Source organism: Gymnoscopelus braueri (assembly GCF_963280865.1).
Source record: "Gymnoscopelus braueri genome assembly, chromosome: 17".
In the NCBI taxonomy this organism is placed as follows: Eukaryota; Metazoa; Chordata; class Actinopteri; order Myctophiformes; family Myctophidae; genus Gymnoscopelus; species Gymnoscopelus braueri.
This window is the reverse complement of record NC_137617.1, coordinates 21,789,336-21,808,529: the sequence shown is the minus strand read 5'-3', so window position 1 is coordinate 21,808,529 and position 19,194 is coordinate 21,789,336. Positions and strand designations below refer to the sequence as shown.

The window sequence follows — 19,194 nt, the reverse complement described above, 5'->3', positions numbered from 1 at the left end:
TCCTTCTTCTTTCTGCTGTACCAATCCTTCCCAACAAAAGGCATGTAGCTCACTATCGCAACCTGCCTTGGGTGATACATGTCGTATGTAATGGGCAGCATCAACGGGGAAATGGGGGGGGGGGTAGTGCTGGGTGAATGTACTGTACTTAAGACCCTTAAGAAACATACACACCCATTTGCACAGACAAACTGTACATACATGGAAAAGTACAATACTGTATGTACACTGACTCACTTACAGTACATACTGTACGCACCAACAAAAACACGCTCACATGTTTCCAGACACATACAGGCACACACACAAACTGCCCTACAAAGCCAAAGTGCAGTAAAAAATTGTTTAACTGATAAAAGGGTTTAAAAGTGTTTCAATTGGTCAGCCAAATCGGCATATAAGTGATATTACACTAATTGTATAACTGATATGGTGGTAAATGTGTACGCCCCAAAATCCCGAAGGCTATTTTGACCTTTGGGATACACAAATAAGTCAGTGTCCAAAAACGTTACTACGCTTTGTATTAGGGCAGTATAGTTCAATTAACCTTTTAAACACTATATACTTTGTTGTATGCCAAAATGAGCAATCGACAAGTTCTCAATACGTTGCATTGCGACATCTGCTATTTTCTCACAATGTCATTTATACATTACTGTAGGCAACCTGTGTATGGTAGAGATCAGAACTCTTGGCCGTACAGTGAAAGGTCAGGCTAGGGTTAGCAGCATACACACTGACCATAGAGCACCGAAGTCCTGACGTCACTGCCAGTAGAGGGCGCTGTTCCGCAGGTTCGTGGCTTTACTTTTTGTGTTGATATCCTCATTGGGGAATCTTAGATCGCTTCATATAAGAACTATGTTCCAAAAATAAACACACCACCCTGGCGATTTTACTCATATGGATATGAAGCATCGACTGAAGGTGTAAATGTACACATTTACCCAAAGAGTAACACAATATAAACACTAGAAACGAGTCAAACAACCCAAAGACTACATTTCCCATGAACGCGGCTGCTGTAGGGACAGTGATTTCAGACCCGGAAGTAGTAGTTCCATTTTCGCCAGAAACAGGCTGTATCAAATATGAATGAATACCATAAACGATGCAGCGCCACTCCCCTTACAAAAACGCCAGGGTGGTGTGTTTATGTTTGGAAAACAGTTCTTATATGACATGATCTAAGATTCCCAAATGGGGATTTCAACACAAAAAATAAAGCCACAAACCCGTGAAACAGTGCCCTCTAGTGGCAGTGACGTCAGACTTCGGTGCTCTATAAAATAGGGTCATGTGCAGAGAACCAACATGGAGCAGAGAGAAATTAATAGCGGGTGGGGGCAGTCACATGATCAAAAACGTGTGTGCGCATGCGTACATGCAGTATATGAATGTGTCACTCACGTCATGTGTAGGCTACGACACACATTGTGGTATGTGTATGCATAAGTCTGTGTTTATTTTCATGTTCTGTAATCTATCCGTGCGTGTGAGCGCATGTGTGGTGTGAATGAAAGAATGAATGACTGACGTTGGACTTTTGGCTGTAAAGTTATGTAATGGGGACATGGCCACTTATCGGTCTTGACCTTACTTATGTGGCTGTGCCCTATTGTGCCGCCAGATAAATACCCAATACCAACATGGACATACATATGGATTACTGCCACACACCACAAATGGAATTGCTTTTCCATTCTGCCACTCTCTCTCTCTCTCTCTGTTCCTTCCTGTCTCTTCATCTGTCTCGCACCCTCTCTCATCATACAGACGCACGCACGCACGCACGCACGCACGCACACACGCACACGCACACGCACACACACACACACACACACACACACACACACACACACACACACACACACACACACACACATTTTTGCCTGTCTTTCTGCTGCTAATATAACTTTGGCTGGTTTAAGGGAAGCAGGCACAGCGATGAGAACAGGAGCAAACAAGACGCCTAATAGCACACACACACACACACACACACACACACACACACACACACACACACACACACACATTTTTGCCCGTCTTTCTGCTGCTAATATAACTTTGGCTGGTTTAAGGGAAGCAGGCACAGCGATGAGAACAGGAGCAAACAAGACGCCTAATAGCATTGTGGTCTCCTCGTCCAGTCTTTAGCTAGTGATAGCAAGTTAGTATGTGTTAAGTTTGTGAACAAAGCTGCAGAAATCACAATGATTCAATGGCAAAGCTGCACTATACAGGTGGCATCGTCCCTGCTTTGACAAACTGGCTGCTTGTGGGCATGTATACTAGCGCCAAAGGGAAATAAGGATTTTTGTAAATTTGTCACCTACAAGTACAATGCTTCACAACAATGTTGTAACTAACACAAAAAACAAAAGTTTTACAAGCAGAGATTATCAACTACTATACAACTTTCACTCTCACTTCATATTTAGTGGTTGTGCAGATTGTCATTGTCAGATTTTCTTGCTTTCATTTATAGCCAGAGGTGCTTCTCTCTGTGACATCATGCATGCACTGTACTGTACTGTAGCAACGTGAGCTGTGATTGGTCTACTTTTGAGGGGACAGACATACATACACGCGGCTGCCTACAAATTCACGCCCACAGTTGAGACAGCGCACCCACTTGAGGTCCGGGAGAACGATGTACTGTAGCTGTTAATGCAATCCCTATGATCCTAAGTGAACTGAAGACTATATTGATTTAAATAAAAATATGTTTCCAAAAAATCAATAGATGGTGTGTTTCACATTTAATTTTTCCACTCGAATGGGTTACCCATAATGTTAACAGAGCGGAGAATTAGTAGAGAGAGGGAGCCTTTGAATGTTGTGCCGCACTGTGCGCCCTGGCCGTCTCCGCAGACATCCATTGCAGGCACGCTTTCCCAAACGTGTGTGGGCAAAATAGCAATTTCGGGGATAATGTAACAACACACCCATGGCCACACCTCCAGGCGCAAATAGTGGAGTCGGCATAATGAATAGCGGGTATAGCAGCCGCAAAATACCGTTTAGGGACAGTGCCAGAGCCTACCTTATTCACGGATAGTGGGCAGTAAATCACAGGTAGTGGGCAGTGTGTGTGTGTGTGTGTGTGTGTTAGTCTTTGTACTGTATACATGTTTGTGACTGTTTGTGTTTCTGTCTGAGTGTGTGTTTGTATTCATGTTTGGTTGAAGTCTGACCCAAGCCAACAGACAGAACAGTTTGTAAAGTTTAAACGCAAAGCGTTGTTTTATTCAGGGGAAGTTCCCCAAAGTCAATAAATAATAATTCTTCCCAAACTGGGGCTTTCAAACAAACAATAGTGCTTTTTTTCCAGTGTTCAGTCGCTCTACTATTTTGCCTGAAATTGGAGAGAGAGAAAAGCTACGATCAGTAATGCAATAAAACATTAGCAATGTGCGACAGGGGAGAACACAGTGGCGCATTTGCTCACCGCCCGATGGGAGAGTTCCTTCTCTGCAGAGAGCCAGCTACACAGTGAGGCAGAGTTCTGTCCTTAAACTATACGATTAACGGATTCAGTGCAGCTGCTTTCAGCCCATCAGGCAGCGCACAGGTGCCAATACATCAAACTGAGTGAGAATGGAATTAGGGACATACCTAGTCCCATCAATGACGAGGCCAAGGCAGTGGCACTGTCCGAGGTGCTGAACTCTGCTGTCACTGTGCTTGCTGGCCCTATGTGAACTCTCACCTGATCGGGGTATTGAGACGAGACTCCAACAAACTATGTATCCACGCACACATTTGCACATACACATGTGCGTGAGTTTGCAAGGAAGTTTGTGTAAATGCACGCACGTACGTCTGCATCACCGTTTCCCGCAACGCTTCCCCAGAGTGAAAGCACAAAGTCTATACAGGATGTGACAACTCTCACCCCCAAGCCCCATTAACTTTCCCACCCCTTTCATTTTCACTTCCTGCCAGGCTTTTCTGTGCCCACACTTATATGTGGGTCAATGCCCACTGACTCAAGGGTTTTGTGTGTGTGTGTGTGTGTGTGTGTGTGTGTGTGTGTGTGTGTGTGTGTGTGTGTGTGAGGGTAGAGATTATTTCAATAAATAGCCTACACTTTATTGCTGACCTCTCGTCTTTGAAGAATTTCATGAACCCATACCCTTCCGTTTTATTTCATTTTTTTACCCGTCTCTGTGCAATGTAGGCAGTAACATGTCACCAAGATTCATTCGGGGCTCCGAAGCATGAAGTGTGCAGTGTCCATTATGCTTTTAAAGGTCATGCATTTAGGCATGTGTCTTGTCATCTTCTTACATGATGACCAAGTTAGTAAAAAATTGTTCATGCATGTGTGAAGAGGTGTGTCTTCTGCACACTAATGAACAGCATACAATGTTGGGGAAGCATACAATGCTGAGTGTGTCTAATGACTAATTGAGTTTGTCCGGCTGTCCTCAGAACTCAAAACATCTCAAACTAACTTCCGTCATGCTGCTCACCTGTCATTCTGCCTGTCATCAGGTACAATATTATGGACAGGATATACAGTGTAAATCGATGGTGTAGAATAAATGTTAATATAATGTTGACTTCAAGTCAACTCTAGTGATAGCTATCAAAAAAGCTTATCATCATGTATTTTCAGTTCACCCTATGAAAAAAAAAATCGTAATAGCTATATCAACAGAAAAAAGAAAAACATATGAACATAAGGTTTAATTTATTTGTACACAGGTATGTTGGGATGCACCAATACTACAGTAGATACAAGCAGAAAATCAGCTTGCCCGGCATTCCAACGCTGACAACACATTGCTTCGTGACGCATCGATCAGTGCGTTCAGGTTTCGGTACTCAGCATTGGCTGGGTTATTGCATGGGTGATATATAGTCTCTCTCACTTTCTCTCTCCCTCCCTCCCCTTCCTCCTCTCTCCCCCCACTCTCTCTCCTTTTCCCCCATCTCTCTCTCTCTCTCATCAAGCTCTGGCCTGACATCACACACACAACAGAAACCATTGCCTAACAACGGCAATTTGCGCTGACGTCAGACATGTTCGGTCCACATATAGGCATATACGCATATAGGGGGGGCATGGGCATTTTGTCCAGACACACACCTACTATAGCACCATATACAAAGTAGATATGAAATACCAAGTATGAGATAGCTCGGAGCAAGAGATAAAGTGAGAGGTACACAAAGAGACATGGAGACAATCAGAGAGAGAAAGAGGGTATAGAGAGGCCGCTGTTGTACTGTACCTTCGCGCTAGTGCTGAGTGAGTGTTATTAATTAGCACGCTGAGGGTGGGGAAACTGATAGTTACAGGGCATTAGGAAACTCCCGTCTCACTATGGCCCTAATCTGATAGGAGAGCACAGACTATAGACCATGATGTCACAGAGTCCCACATTTGTACATTTGTGTCATTACATAAGAGTCTACACGATGAGAGTCTGCATGCAAGAGGGGCTGTATTTATACACCGACGTTGTTAGCTGTTTGTTAGCTCAGTGCCAAGGATAAAGAACAGTGTAGAAAGTATTTAGTTAATCTTGTCTGTCAAGGCCCACAAAATGGCTTTTCTTTGCACTTGTTTTCTACTGTAGATTGCATGTTAAAATATGCAGGAAGGAAGCAGAGGCAGGCTTATACCCATGTGTTTGCACTGCTGTCATAGCTCCTGGCAAACATTTAATAAGACTATACTGTTTTGTTTTGTGTCTCTGAGTGTTCAAGAGTATAAACATCAAGCAGCAAGACCAGCAAAAAAACTTTGTTGTAAACCCTGTCTTGTTTTCATATCCACGTGCAAGAGCTGAAGCACCACCTACCTACTGTATCATGCTGACAGCGTTTTGACTTGATTTAGTGATGGGCAATATACTATATTTTGTAAAATTATGGCTAAATTATTTGCTGAATGATATGAAGAATTCAAGTAACACAATATCAGTTGTATACTTGTTTTTTATAATACTAATAAGGGTAATAATTTGCCCAAAAAAGTTCTAGCAGCGATCCTGAAAATGGGTGGGTGGAAAATGTGGGGAGATGACAGGAATTTCAGTGACACACATGTGCCATGGAGATACATTGTTGAACTGATAAGGTGATATTTCTGAACTTTAGAGGAAATGTGACGATACTGAGTCAGACAGGAGTGCATTTTGCCAAGTGGGTCAGGACTCTCATCAGTTCAGTCTTAAGAACAACTCCGACAGGAGAACATTGTGTTATCTCGTACAGTACGACGATGAGTTGGGACTTCACAGTTGAGAAGTATTGCATTAAACTGTAATATGGTGATCCGTCCAGTCAGTGAAAGTGCTGTCATTTCATAAGCTACAGTAGATACTTGCTAAGTAGCCTAGCGTTTAAAAAGTGCCATAAATCATTTTAAGCTAGCAATAATTTGAGAAGAGTGTCATATATTTTTAAATGGTAGACATGTAATTCCAGATCAAGACTCACTCTTACCTTTTATATAGGACACTTAGTGATCAGGACATTTATTGGCTGGTCATAGCCTAGCCTGTGATTAAACCATCCTTTTGCCTTTCCTCACATACAAATGCAGAGGCTCACTGCAACAATTAGCTCACTCTGTAAACACCAGCAGCAGTTTGGTTGCAGAAGTCCAATCAGCAAACTGAGCAGAGGCCCAAGGCACCCAACAACACAGAGTCAGAGTTAAAGAGATACACTAAACTAAAGACAGAAAGAGAGAGAGTACAAACAGTACGTTTTAGGAGAGAAGATCGACATTCCTCCAGATGTGATAGTGATAGACAAACAGGCTTATTATGTGTGACACCAAAACAACTCCCCATAGGGAGCACTTTTTGGCATCCATGACACTATTAGTCACGCTCATATCACACCTACGTTACACAGTTTATAGAGCTGCAACACGACATTGGCCGAAAGGTCTCGCTACTTGGCAAGATATCTGTATGGCGGGACCCTTTCACTGTCTGGTCCAACTCCTTCAGGTTGTGTGTGTGTGTGTGTGTGTGTGTGTGTGTGTGTGTGTGTGTGTGTGTGTGTGTGTGTGTGTGTGTGTGTGTGTGTGTGTGTGTGTGTGTGTGTGTGTGTGTGTGTGTGCGTGTTTTGTGTGAGTTTATGTGCACATGACATGTCTACACATGTGCATGTTCACGCATTCACAAAGGTTGTATTTACTGTATATTGCATCTGTTTCTATGAACGAGTTGTGTGTGCATATCATACCATAGAAAAGGCACGTGCAGGTGTGTGCATGACCATCAACGGCGGTTGGAGCTGCTGTAAAGTTTTGATGGCTGAACAGAGGAAGCGTTTGAATTATTGATCAAGGGCATGAATACCATCAACACTGAATTCAGCAAAAACAACAACAGCCCCAACAGTTTATAATAAGTGATGAACATGATGTGGGGCCGTGAACCACGCGGAGGGAGTGTGGAGATTAGCGTGATTGTCTATATAGGAAGGGGGTGTAGGAGTTACATGGTGTGTTTGCAAACAAATGTTTTTTTAAACCCCATATATAAGTGATATATGATATATGAGTGTTTATTATCAAATGGATGTGCTGTTGAATTGTGCTGTTGAATTTTTCACACAAACACACAAGACATAAAGTCACCAGCAAAGAAGAAGCAGTAAAGAAAGTTTTCCGGTACTGTCGATACACATAGATAGAGGGATCCCCTCCCCATGCAGTGGCACTGAAAAAGGAGACATATTTGACCACATACGTTCACACAAAAACACAGTCAATGACAGATCCATTATGGGTTTGCTTTTTTCCCCCTGTTTCTAAAGTCCTTTTTTAAATGAAATCAGATGTATGCATGTTTTCAGGTGTTCTGCAAGTAGTTCCAGAGGCTTGGACCTTGGTATCTAACCGAAAATTGGCCTTGTGTAGATCTAAAAAAAAAACTTGTAGGATAGTTGTGTACCTGATTAATGGGCAAAAACAGATCACAGAAACTTGTAGGGAGAAGATTCATTTTGAACTGAAAAACTAATAAACAGATCTGGAAAACATTGATGTCATAGATTAAGTATTTCAATATTTTGGAATAGGGGACCAGAACTGACAAGTGGTTTGGAAAATGTAGATATTCTAACAAATCGTTTCTGTAAAATAAAAAGGTGATTGAGGTTTGTCTTATAGGTACTCGCCCACACTATATTGCAGTAGGAAAGAAATGGATATATTAAGATGTAATACAGAGATATAATAACACTCCTACTGTAGGTAGCACATGTCTAATTTTGCTGATGATGCCAATGTTCCTAGCTATGCCAATGTTCCTAGCAAAAATAAAATATATATATTTTTGTTTATTTTAGATGAATGATATATGATTTTTCCAATTACGTTTTTCAGCAATAAGAACCCAAGAACTTGGCAAGAACTGGCCAAGACATTATCAGAAATGTCAATGTCTTCCCCAAGAGCTACAGTACAGCACTTCTTACTATCCTTATACTCTGAGTGAAATTTAAATCGGAGTTAAATTAACACTCAGCATTTTACAGCATAGGAGTTCCAGCTGTCAAGAAAAGCCCTCCCATGAGAGGGGTATTCTCAGATGATGAGGATAGCAGATGCTGTTGTTACCTCAGTGCCTGGGTCACCCCTGTTGACCTGAATGACGCTTTAGAAGGACAACATCCACTGCATGATTCCTTTAGTTTACACAGGCCAGTTAAACAAATGTATCCTTTCACGAGAGGCCAAAGCCAATGATTGCCTACAGCCGAGCATCCAGGGAGCAGTTTTGGGTACTTGCTCATGGGAATTATTTCAGCAGTGTATTGTATCTGCAGATGTGGCACTCCAGCTCGCAGCAGGAATATCATCCCCCTCCGCGCGCGCGCACACACACACACACACACACACACACACACACACACACACACACACACACACACACACACACACACACACACACACACACACACACACACACACACACACACACACACACACACACACACACACACACACACACACACACACACACACACACACACACACACCCACCTTCTGCTCCAAGGGATGCTGCGTTTGAGAATCTAGGTAGAGGAGCTTAGTTTTATGATATTGTGTTGAATGTTTACTTGCAAATACAAAAATATTATTAACATACATTACGTCTACTACACTGTCAGTGGTGCTAACTACTGCAGAAGGTCCTCTTTATGCACCTGTCCTGCATCATACCACATATTATAGGGCACAGGGGGAGGCTAGTGGTTCGAGTGACCATCTTGGGGAAAATAACTCTGCAACAGCTATACACCCTGTGCTGACTGTCATTGAGCAAGCTCTGGAGAAACGTTCCAACTAAAAGCCTACAACGTCAACATCCAGTACAATTCAAATGTGAAAATATATAGGAACTTTAGAGAATTCATCCAAGAATTCAATCCAGTAACATCAACTTTCCATTTCTCTCTTGTTTTATAATAATTTTACCATAAAGTACACAAGCATAACAAAGCCAGCCACTAAAACTTGTACTCACCCACCGCAGAGATTGGGGTTTGATTCTTCCACACTGCATCCAATCGGCCTATAGTATATTCACTTCCTGGTTAAAGTATTTGGGAAATATTCTGTATCTCGGCTCCTGTGTTTGTATTTTTGGCGAGACATGCTATTTTCAAAGGCGTATAACAAGCAAACGGGAGGTCGCGATGCAATTTTTTTTCTCTCACAGAAGCACAGTGAAACCCTCCGTGATTAGCAACCATCAGGGGATCGATCATACTGGAGATAAATATTCTGTGGTTCTTGAAAGATACGACGCACAGGGCTGTCGTAGCATAGGAAAAAACCTGTGTGTATACAGTATATGTTTATGTCTGCAATGAGTGCAATCATAATATAAATTGTCATGTGTCTGTTTGTGGGATGTGTTGAAATAATAATATTATGTCATATTATGACTGGTGTGCGTGTGTAATGTGCTGTGCAGTGTGTGTGTGTGTGCTGTAGGTCCTGCCTTAATACAGCTGCTTGTGTGTGTGCATGTGCACGTGCGTGTGTCTGTCTGACAGGTAGGCAACATGCCTTGAGTGTCTATTGTTCATAAGCCTAGTTGCCTGGTGGAAATAGCTGTCCTGGAGCCTGCTGGTGGTGGAGCCAGCAGTGATAGGGACGGTCTTGTATAGTTTATTATTCAAGGAGAATTGGCCTAATGAGAAAATGTTTTAGAAAATGAAGTAAAAGGTACATCACAATATTTCCCTGACTGTACTGTATGTTTTGTGTATTGAACTCTACCAGGACCCTGACTGACCTGCTGAAGCAGCCTGGAGGGGAGATGACCTCGGTGGATGTCATTTTGGCCAACTCTCCTACAGGAGGGAGAGCCAATGGCTACTCAGCCCGGATGCTCCGCAGCCGAAGTGGTGAGTTCACAATACAGGCATTGGTATAAATGCACAGTAAAATCATCTGTGTTCATTTAACTCTGAGAGTATACAAATGTAACCAAATGGTAAGTGTGAATTTGGTTACATTTGAGAGATAGGAGAGAACGAGTGGATTGGATTGGATCAACATCAGTAGGTAGAACACATGACACACACACACTAGCCATATGCAGTAATTACTATATTAATGTAAGCAGGCAATTTACCCACTGGGGGCACGTGCCAATTCTACACATCTACATACATTAATTAACCTGCAGCCAACATGGATTTGTGCATGGTTGTGCATTTGCAGGATAAAAGTGGTGCGCGTGCGTGCGTGCGTGCGTGCGTGCGTGCGTGCGTGCGTGCGTGCGTGCGTGCGGTTGTGCATTTGTAGGAAAAAGGTGGTGTGTGTGTGTGTGTGTGTGTGTGTGTGTGTGTGTGTGTGTGTGTGTGTGTGTGTGTGTGCGCGCGCACACACACACACACACACACACAAAAACACACGCACACGCACACGCACGCACGCGTGTGTGTGGCAATGCTAGAAGGTCACCTAACTCTGACATCCCTAAATGTACCACTTAGCAGAGCAGAGCTCTAGATAGACCAGTTAACAGATGTAGGTATTATTGAGCTGTATCGGTTTTTCCATAGTGAACAAAACGGCAGAGTGGTTCTAGGAACAAATAATTTAACTTTACAGTGGCGTTTTCCCAGAATACTGGGATACGTAACAGCATATGAAAGGACAATGCCAGGTGCTAGCACTGCTCAATGTAAAAGAAAACCACTCCAAGTTCAAATGTTCACTACTGAAAAATCATACAAGGCTGCAAGAACTAAAACATTCCTATGTAAGATATTTTCAGCCAGTTGCGTTATATTATTATTATAAGTACTATGTCTTGTGAAACAAAATATATAATCATATGCCATTATGAACTACTAAGAATTACTTGCAAAGCGAGCATATTCTATTGTGCAGTAATTTTTTCAAATTTCCACACATCAGTCCTATGGTAAATAAATGACATAGTTTAATGTTGAAAATGGGTGGTATGGGTGGTATGGGTGGTATGGGTGGTATGGGTGGTATGGGCGCTCTGCGGCGCAGTGGTAAAGTAGCTGCCCACCACCACGGAGGCTGGGGGTTTGAATCCACCGTGGTGGATGTCGAGTGTCTATACGAACACAATTGCTGTATGTAATCCTACGGGCCGGGGCGGCACCTGTCAGCAGGGAGTGTTGTGCGGGACGAGTAGGACGTATAGGCTTTACGTCCTCAAGGGGGGGGGCTCCTCACTGGCAGATGAGTCAATAGGATACAACTGCTGTGACAACACACAGAAATGTGTGTGGGGAGGGAACAATTGGCATAACAACTAAATTGGGGAGAAAGAAAAGGGTTGGTATTCCCCTTTGGAACGTTTGACAACACTGAGAAAGGCTGACCTGAGTAGCAGTTTCTCACTCTCTTTGGCTGACATTAGCATCAAAGTCTTGGGTATTTCAAGGAAGTCAGCAGACATTAGAGTCAAAAGGTAAATTGTATGATTTATATAACTGTTTACGCTTGGCTGTTGATGTCAGTCAAGGACAGGAGAAAGTATTTTGGTCTGGAACTCTATCACAAACATCAGTCTAAGCACTGAGGGGAAAAAAATGCTTGAAGCTATAAAAAAAAAGAAAAAACGACTGACCCATTTACCATAAAAGAACTACACGTACCTTTTGATGCTACTACTAAGTAATCAAGCCAGAGACAAATATTCTTGGCAGGATACTTTAGCTTACATTGCCCTTATTAAAGTATCAATGTAACTAATTGAAAACTATTTAGCATAGGTATAATAAAGAATTGACAAATTATGGTTTTACACTTCAAAAAGTAGTAGAAAAAAAATCACACCCAGTGTGAAGTGAGCGGTGCTATTTATGAGTTATTAATTTCATCATGCATCTCGGTAGCCAATCACAGCACGTCCTGCGCAGTGACGTGCTTACATTTTTTACATTATTATTAATTTCATCATGCGTCTCGCTAGCCAATCACAGCGTGTCTGCGAAGTTTGAAGTTAATTTCATCATGTGTCTCGCTAGCCAATCACAGCACGTCCTGCAAAGCTTAGCCTATGGGCGTGTTTTCCACAGCATGGCGTCACAGCGAAAGACACATTTTCACGACGGAAAGAAAAACTTTCACCACGGATGGGTCCTAAACCCTCTTATAGGAGCGGTTGCACCGCTCAAAAACAGGTACATGAAATAGAAAGTAACACACTATATTCTGTTCTACGTCTTCCAAACACATGTATCACTATCGCTCCATATTTACCACCATCACTCCATTTTATCACCATCATTCTTTGCCCCCCCCCCCAACTCTCCCTGTCTTAGAGGCAAAACGTGTTATTTTTTATGCTTCTGCTGGTGGATTAGTCTGTCAAATAAGCATGTGTAAGACCGAGTTACCGGCTCATATAAAGTGAGGATTAGTGAGTCCATGGGAGCGGTGGGGTGGCATATGGATCAAACCAATCAGTTTGATCCTCTTCCCATAAACGGCAATGACAATGCCCATATTAACAGTGAAGACACATGTACCGTATAGCTACACTAACTCACAGGTGTGTGCAACTATACACACAGTGACACGCACGCACAGGAGCATCTACGGTACAGCACTGTACATACAGTGCATGCATGTAATATGGTTACACGCTCAGAGAGACACACACACACAGACTTTCAAGTTATTTGACAATGACAGGTGCTATGCATGCTCTGCTTTAATGCTTTCCTCCTGCAGTGATCTTACACACACACACACCCAAACATGTGTTGTCTTAGTGCTCTCATAATTCTTCATGGTTATGAACACATACAATGCCACGGCAGAGGGAACAGGTGACGTTAAGGATAACAGCGTGTACAATATGTGTGTCCATGTAGCCTACATGCATTAGTGCATGATGTGTGCACCATGAGTCCCACTGAAAGTAACATTTGAACCGCTGTAGTAAACTACTGACCTGAAATGAAAATTGCTCCAGAAGCCATCACTCTAGCATTGCTTTATGTAATATGACTGGAGCTGCTGCTAATGCAGCATACCTTATAGCAGTGGTTCTCAAAGTGGGGTCCTTGAGGATATTGCAGGGGGTCCCCAGCTAAATCAACCACTTTAACCTATTGGCTATTTGAAAATAGCCGATCTGCAAGCTCGCATCGCTATTTTCAGTCTTGTATGGGGGTCCTTGGCACAAAATATTTTCTGAAGGGGCCCGTGGCCAAATACATATTCATTTGCGGGTCGTTTGATTTATATGGAACTCAAATATAGTTGTGAGAACTACTGGCTTCTAGCAGTCAATGGACAGTGCTGACATTTTTTGAGCTAGCCAAGTTCAACAAAAGGCTGTATGGGGAAATACATGGGGAGAGCGTCACTTAAATGAAGGCTGCACAATTAATCGAGAATAATAATAAATCATAATTCTATGCTTCACAATTATGTAATCGTGAAACTTGGCAATTAAGTCACCTGAGTTGCACTTGTTGTCTTCATTCTCACTACTTCTTTAAAAAAAATCAGGTGTTCTGGTTTAATATAATCAGAACATTGCACAATCCACCTCCCCATCTATCAGGCCATTACATACCATTTGTGCAGCAACAAAGGCATTAAACAAATTATATGTTTTTCGAAAGAAAAATCATCAACATTCACAATTAATCAGGATGATCATTTGAGCCATAATCGTGCAACCCTACTCAAACGCCTACACATACAGTATGAGATGAGTAGAGATCTGCAAAAGAACAAATCTCATCAAGTGAAATTTTATTGAATTTGAATCCGAGAGGCTGTATTAAATAGCAGATAGTGTACAGGCTCACAACACGTCGCAATGCGATAAAAAATACACACAATGGACCTCATTCACAAAACGTACTACTTGGTACTCATGCAAGCGCTTCCACAAGCTTAGTTTGATTTACCATTCTTTTTTTCTACAGTATATGAATTTGTTCATTGGTACACACAAAACTCATGGCTGCTCTGAGACATGTGTTTGTCTGTGGAAACAGGCGCAACAGCACCAAAATGCCTTATTCTTTATGCAAAATCAATTACAGTAGTGCCTTCGCTACCCAAATATTTCTGTGCCCGACATTTGTCAAAACAAAAAGAGGCCTGTTCAGTTATCTACTGCTTGAAGTAAAGATGCATAACTACGCTTGCCTTGACATGAGGCAAATTCAAACAGTTTTTTTACGAAGTTGAAGCATTCAGAGCTGAAACATTAATTAGGCTGTTGATACTTATAATATATATTGCAATAATAATGTGTGGTTGTCACAAAATCCAAAGGCACACCTGGACTTGTCTCATGGCACACCAGTGCCTCGGCAGGCACACCATTTGGGAACCCCTGCTCTAGATTAATATATCCATCATAGTATCTCATTCCTTCTCTCTAACATAATACACCAGAAAGAGCTGGCTCCACTGTCCATCTCAGGTGAAAAGCTCGTCGCTACAGCCCTGCTATATTCAGACATGTTCAGACAGAAGGGCCAGGCCCCCTAGGCCCTGACCCTACTATGTTCAGACATGTTCAGACAGAGGGGCCAGGCCCCTGGGGCCCTGCGGGCCCTTACAGTGACAGACAGCCAAGCAGAAAAGGGAATACACTGGTTGCCATTCGCAACTGCTTTAATCACAGTGCACACCATGCCCAGAGAGCGAGAGAGACAGAGGAGATGTTATGCAACTCATTAAGCATTTGTTCCTCGCTCTCTTATTCTTTGCTTCAAGAGGGTCTCGACCCCACAAGGTGCACTTACTCAGTGATAGTTGTTCGAGAAATGTACATGTGCCACCATGGCACGGAGCTCTCCAATTCACACTATCAACTTGCATAGGCTTTTATGTACAGTATACTGTACACAACACACTGGGGCATACGTGTATACATACAGTACAGAACAAGCAAGAGCATGCATTTACAGAGACATACCCGAGCCATACAGCATACACACACATTCGCGCCTGCCTGCCTGCGTGCGTGTGTGTGTCTACTCTGTATGTAAGAGAGATGAAAACAGTAGAGTTGTGGGGCAGAGACAAGGAAGGAGATGCAATCTTTTCCCCAGTGATCAGAGCAGAGCACCTTGTCAGAAGGTACCCCTTAGCGAGGACCCCACTTATGTCAAGGGCGCCGATACTGTGGGTGCCTCGGGGCTAAAGCACCCAGGTGAAATGAGGAGCACCCACTGGGTGCTGGTCAAAAATAAAATAATAATAATAATAATAATATATATATATATTTTTTTTTCAAAATCAGATCGCCTGGTTCAGATCGCCACTGAATAAACCGAATTAAACGAAATAAAGTTACAAAACCCCCCCGCATGTGTACCAGGTTGCGCACCCATTAGAGCTTATAAATATCGGCGCCCCTGCACACACACACAATTATGAAATACCAGTTGTACCTGTACCACCCATTATCAGAGTACCCATTGTACCTGTCTGTCTGTCTGTCTGTCTGTCTGTCTGTCTGTCTGTCTGTCTGTCTGTGTCCCTTTTATGCCCATATATGGAGATCTCAGTATCTGTCTGTCCTTGTCCCTTAAATGCCCAATATTGAGGTCCCTGAGTATATCGTTGCTGTCAAAACTCCATTTTGTGTGTTGGTAAAAAAAATATTGAACCAATGAAAAGTATTAAAAAGTGCTTCTGACAAAACCAGCTAACTCCATTGGCTCCTCAAACTTTCTGCTAAACCAGCTAACTCCAGCAAAGGGGGGTGGAGTTAGCTGGTTTTGCTGACTCCAGGCTCCACCCCCTTTTGACCTCCAACCTCATTGTGAGCTTGGAGGTCCATTCAGCTGTTCTTATCAATGATGAACAAAACCTCCTAACTCCATTTTTGTTTAGTTTTTTTCATTTCCTGAAAAATTGACATTTTGGAGTTAGCTGGTTCCTGCCGGACAGCAGAGATATGCCCATTTATGGGCACGCAGAGATTTGCATAATTTATAGTTGGACTATAAATGGGCACCTCAGGAACGATGCACCGGGACACCCATCCTACAGTAGGTCCAGAAGCCCCACTATAGCTGCTGTGCCCGCTCCACATCCCAGATCCCACCACCATCTGACCTCAGACCGAGTGTCATCTACTGGCAGATGTCCAGACTGCACCAGTACCAAGCCTGGTGCACTGCTCAAGAGGCAGAGGACATTCTGTCTTGGGGTTTGCTTTTTTGTTTGTTTCTTAGTTTTTTTTTTGGGGGGGGGGGGTGGAGTATTCTGGCACTGATTACTTTTCAGTAATCACATGAGTCCAGGATGAACAGAGAGAATTCTTTGCTTCATGTGGATTACTTTACTGACACTGACTGTGTCCTCATTTGGGCAGGGGTCAGAGAGTGGTGCCACTGGTTTCGCAATATTTCTCTTCTTTTTATGCTTTAGTCCACCTGGTATGGATGTCTGTCTGTAGCCTTAAAGTCACAACTGCTGCAGCAAGTGAACATTTGTTCAAAGATTGTTGGACAACCACTTCAGAGGCTCTATACATCTACGTATAATGACAGTATGATAAGGTTGGCAAGGAATATCACTTCAAACACAAGCCATGCTTTGTATGGAGAATATAGGTTGCTGCCTTCAGGAAGGAGATACAGTGTTCCTACATACAATAAGGTCAAACTGAAGAGGTCCTTTGTCCATCAGACGACATTGAGGCTTAATCAGGAGTTGTAGGCTTGGGGTAGGCTGAGAGGTGGACATTGCTCTTGTCTTTGTATGTCCTTATGTATGTATTTTGTTTTGTTTTCTTATGTCATGTCAAATGTGTGTACTGTTTATTGTTGCATACATGGCTGCTGGGTCGCAAGACAAATTTCAGTGTGAACTGACAATAAAGTATTATCGTATCGTATCGTATCGTAGTGGTGCCACTGGTTTAGCAATATTTCTCTTCTTTTTATGCTTTTTTTTGTAAATATGGTTATGCTTTTGGTTTCCTAGCAATACAAACAGACACTCAGCATTCATGGAGGCATGTCTAGTCCATTCTAGCAATTCATACAGACACTCAACATTCATGAGGGTATCTCTTTCACACAAGTGAAATTCAGGCTTAAAATCCTCACCTTCTCTCTGCTGCCTTTATCACCAATCAATCAATAACAACATTGTACTTGCTTCAGCCTCACGAGGCAAAGAGCTATTTATCGTTAAACTGCACATTTGCATTCTTAAGGCAACGAGATTGACCAGACAAATCTGCTGATAAGATGAAATGTGAAACTGCGTTTTCTACAGTGGTCTGTTATTCTGAACAGTGACCACAAAGTGAGACCATGGAGTATTCACAAAAGTGCTGTTTAATTAATACATAACAAATAATTAATTGAATTAAAACAAAAGTATCTTTTGTTGCTGAGTAGGCATAGCCTATCACTGCACTGTGAAGCTGGCATGGCAATGTATGCTAAATTGTGCTACAATATTAGTCTCGGCATCAACAGCACACAATGCAGACACACAAGCATACAAAGACATACTTATTTATGACCATACATACGCTGTGTACAAATTGTATCAGTTCAATGGATTTCTTTTCTTTTATTTTAACAGTGTTTTTGAGGAGTTTAAGTCAGGCTTCCAGCCAGGTATTCCACAGCGCTGAGACAGCTCTTTTAAAGGTGACAAATGACTTCTTAATCTTAAATCACTTTTAAGTCACTTATTACTGTTCTATTTTAATGCTCCTTGATCTTAGCTCCGTGACCGTCTTTGATACTGTTGACCATTCCATTTGAATAGTCCGCTTCGAAAAATGGGTTGGCATTGAGGGGATAGCTTTAGACTGGTTCCGCTCCTACCTCACAGACAAGTGTTCCACAGATCAATTCTGGGTCCCCTTCTGTTCTCTATTTACAGGCTCCCCCTTGGTAACATTATTCGCAATCACAAAATTAACTCTAACTGTTATGTAGATGGCAGCTTTACATATCATTAAAACCCATCACTGGATGTCTCAGAATTTCCTCCAGCTTATTAATGAGGCTAAATCTGAAATAATTTTTGCCCCCCCCTAATTCCACACTTTCCTTCCGGACAGAGCTTAGTAGCTTATCTTCCAATGTCACGCATGCAGCCCGCAACCTGTGTGTGATTTTTGATTCACACCCGTCATTCATTCGTCAAGTCACACAAGTCCTTCAGACATGTTATTTCCAGTTAAGGAATATAGCCAGAAATAAATCCTTTTTATCACCAGCAGACCTTGAAAAGGTAATTCACTTTCGTTTCATCATGTTTAGACTTTTGTAATTTCGTATACTCTGGCCTCTGCAAAAAAGCTATTTCTCGTCTCCAACTGAGACTTCAGCTGCCAGACTAATTCTAAGAAATGTGATCACATTACACCCATTTTAGCTGCACTTCGCAGGTTACCTGTTAATTTCAGAATTGATTTGAAGATTTTATTGATGACTTTTAAAGCCACTCTAGAGGACAGGCACCCAGCTAAATCTCAGACAAGCTGATCACTTACCAGGTAACGTCACTTAAGTCATTTTGCGTTTTCTTCTAAACACACTTTTTGCTACTACTACAGATTTTGTCCAAAACTCACATGACCCAACATATCTCTGGGGTCATGTGATCAAGAAGTATGAGTCAGATTTTTCAGATCCCATTCCAATTGGCTATTAGCCGGAGACTCAGCTTGAATTTTCATTTCATTTCACTCCGTTATTCAA

The 19,194-nt window shown here is 42.3% G+C and overlaps 2 protein-coding genes across 2 annotated transcripts in view; one reads left to right on the top strand and one right to left on the bottom strand.

Annotated features, from left to right (window-relative positions):
* Window positions 1-19,194, bottom strand: part of LOC308104573 (arf-GAP with dual PH domain-containing protein 1-like) — a 296,968-nt gene that overhangs the window by 248,326 nt on the left and 29,448 nt on the right. The gene's annotated exons all lie outside the window — the stretch shown is intronic.
* Window positions 1-19,194, top strand: part of shisa8b (shisa family member 8b) — a gene marked incomplete at both ends in the record, with an annotated part of 28,031 nt that overhangs the window by 4,457 nt on the left and 4,380 nt on the right. The window contains one exon of the mRNA XM_080455676.1: window positions 10,274-10,398. Within this exon, the coding sequence (XP_080311802.1) occupies window positions 10,274-10,398 (125 nt within the window). The remainder of the gene's footprint in view (window positions 1-10,273; window positions 10,399-19,194) is intronic.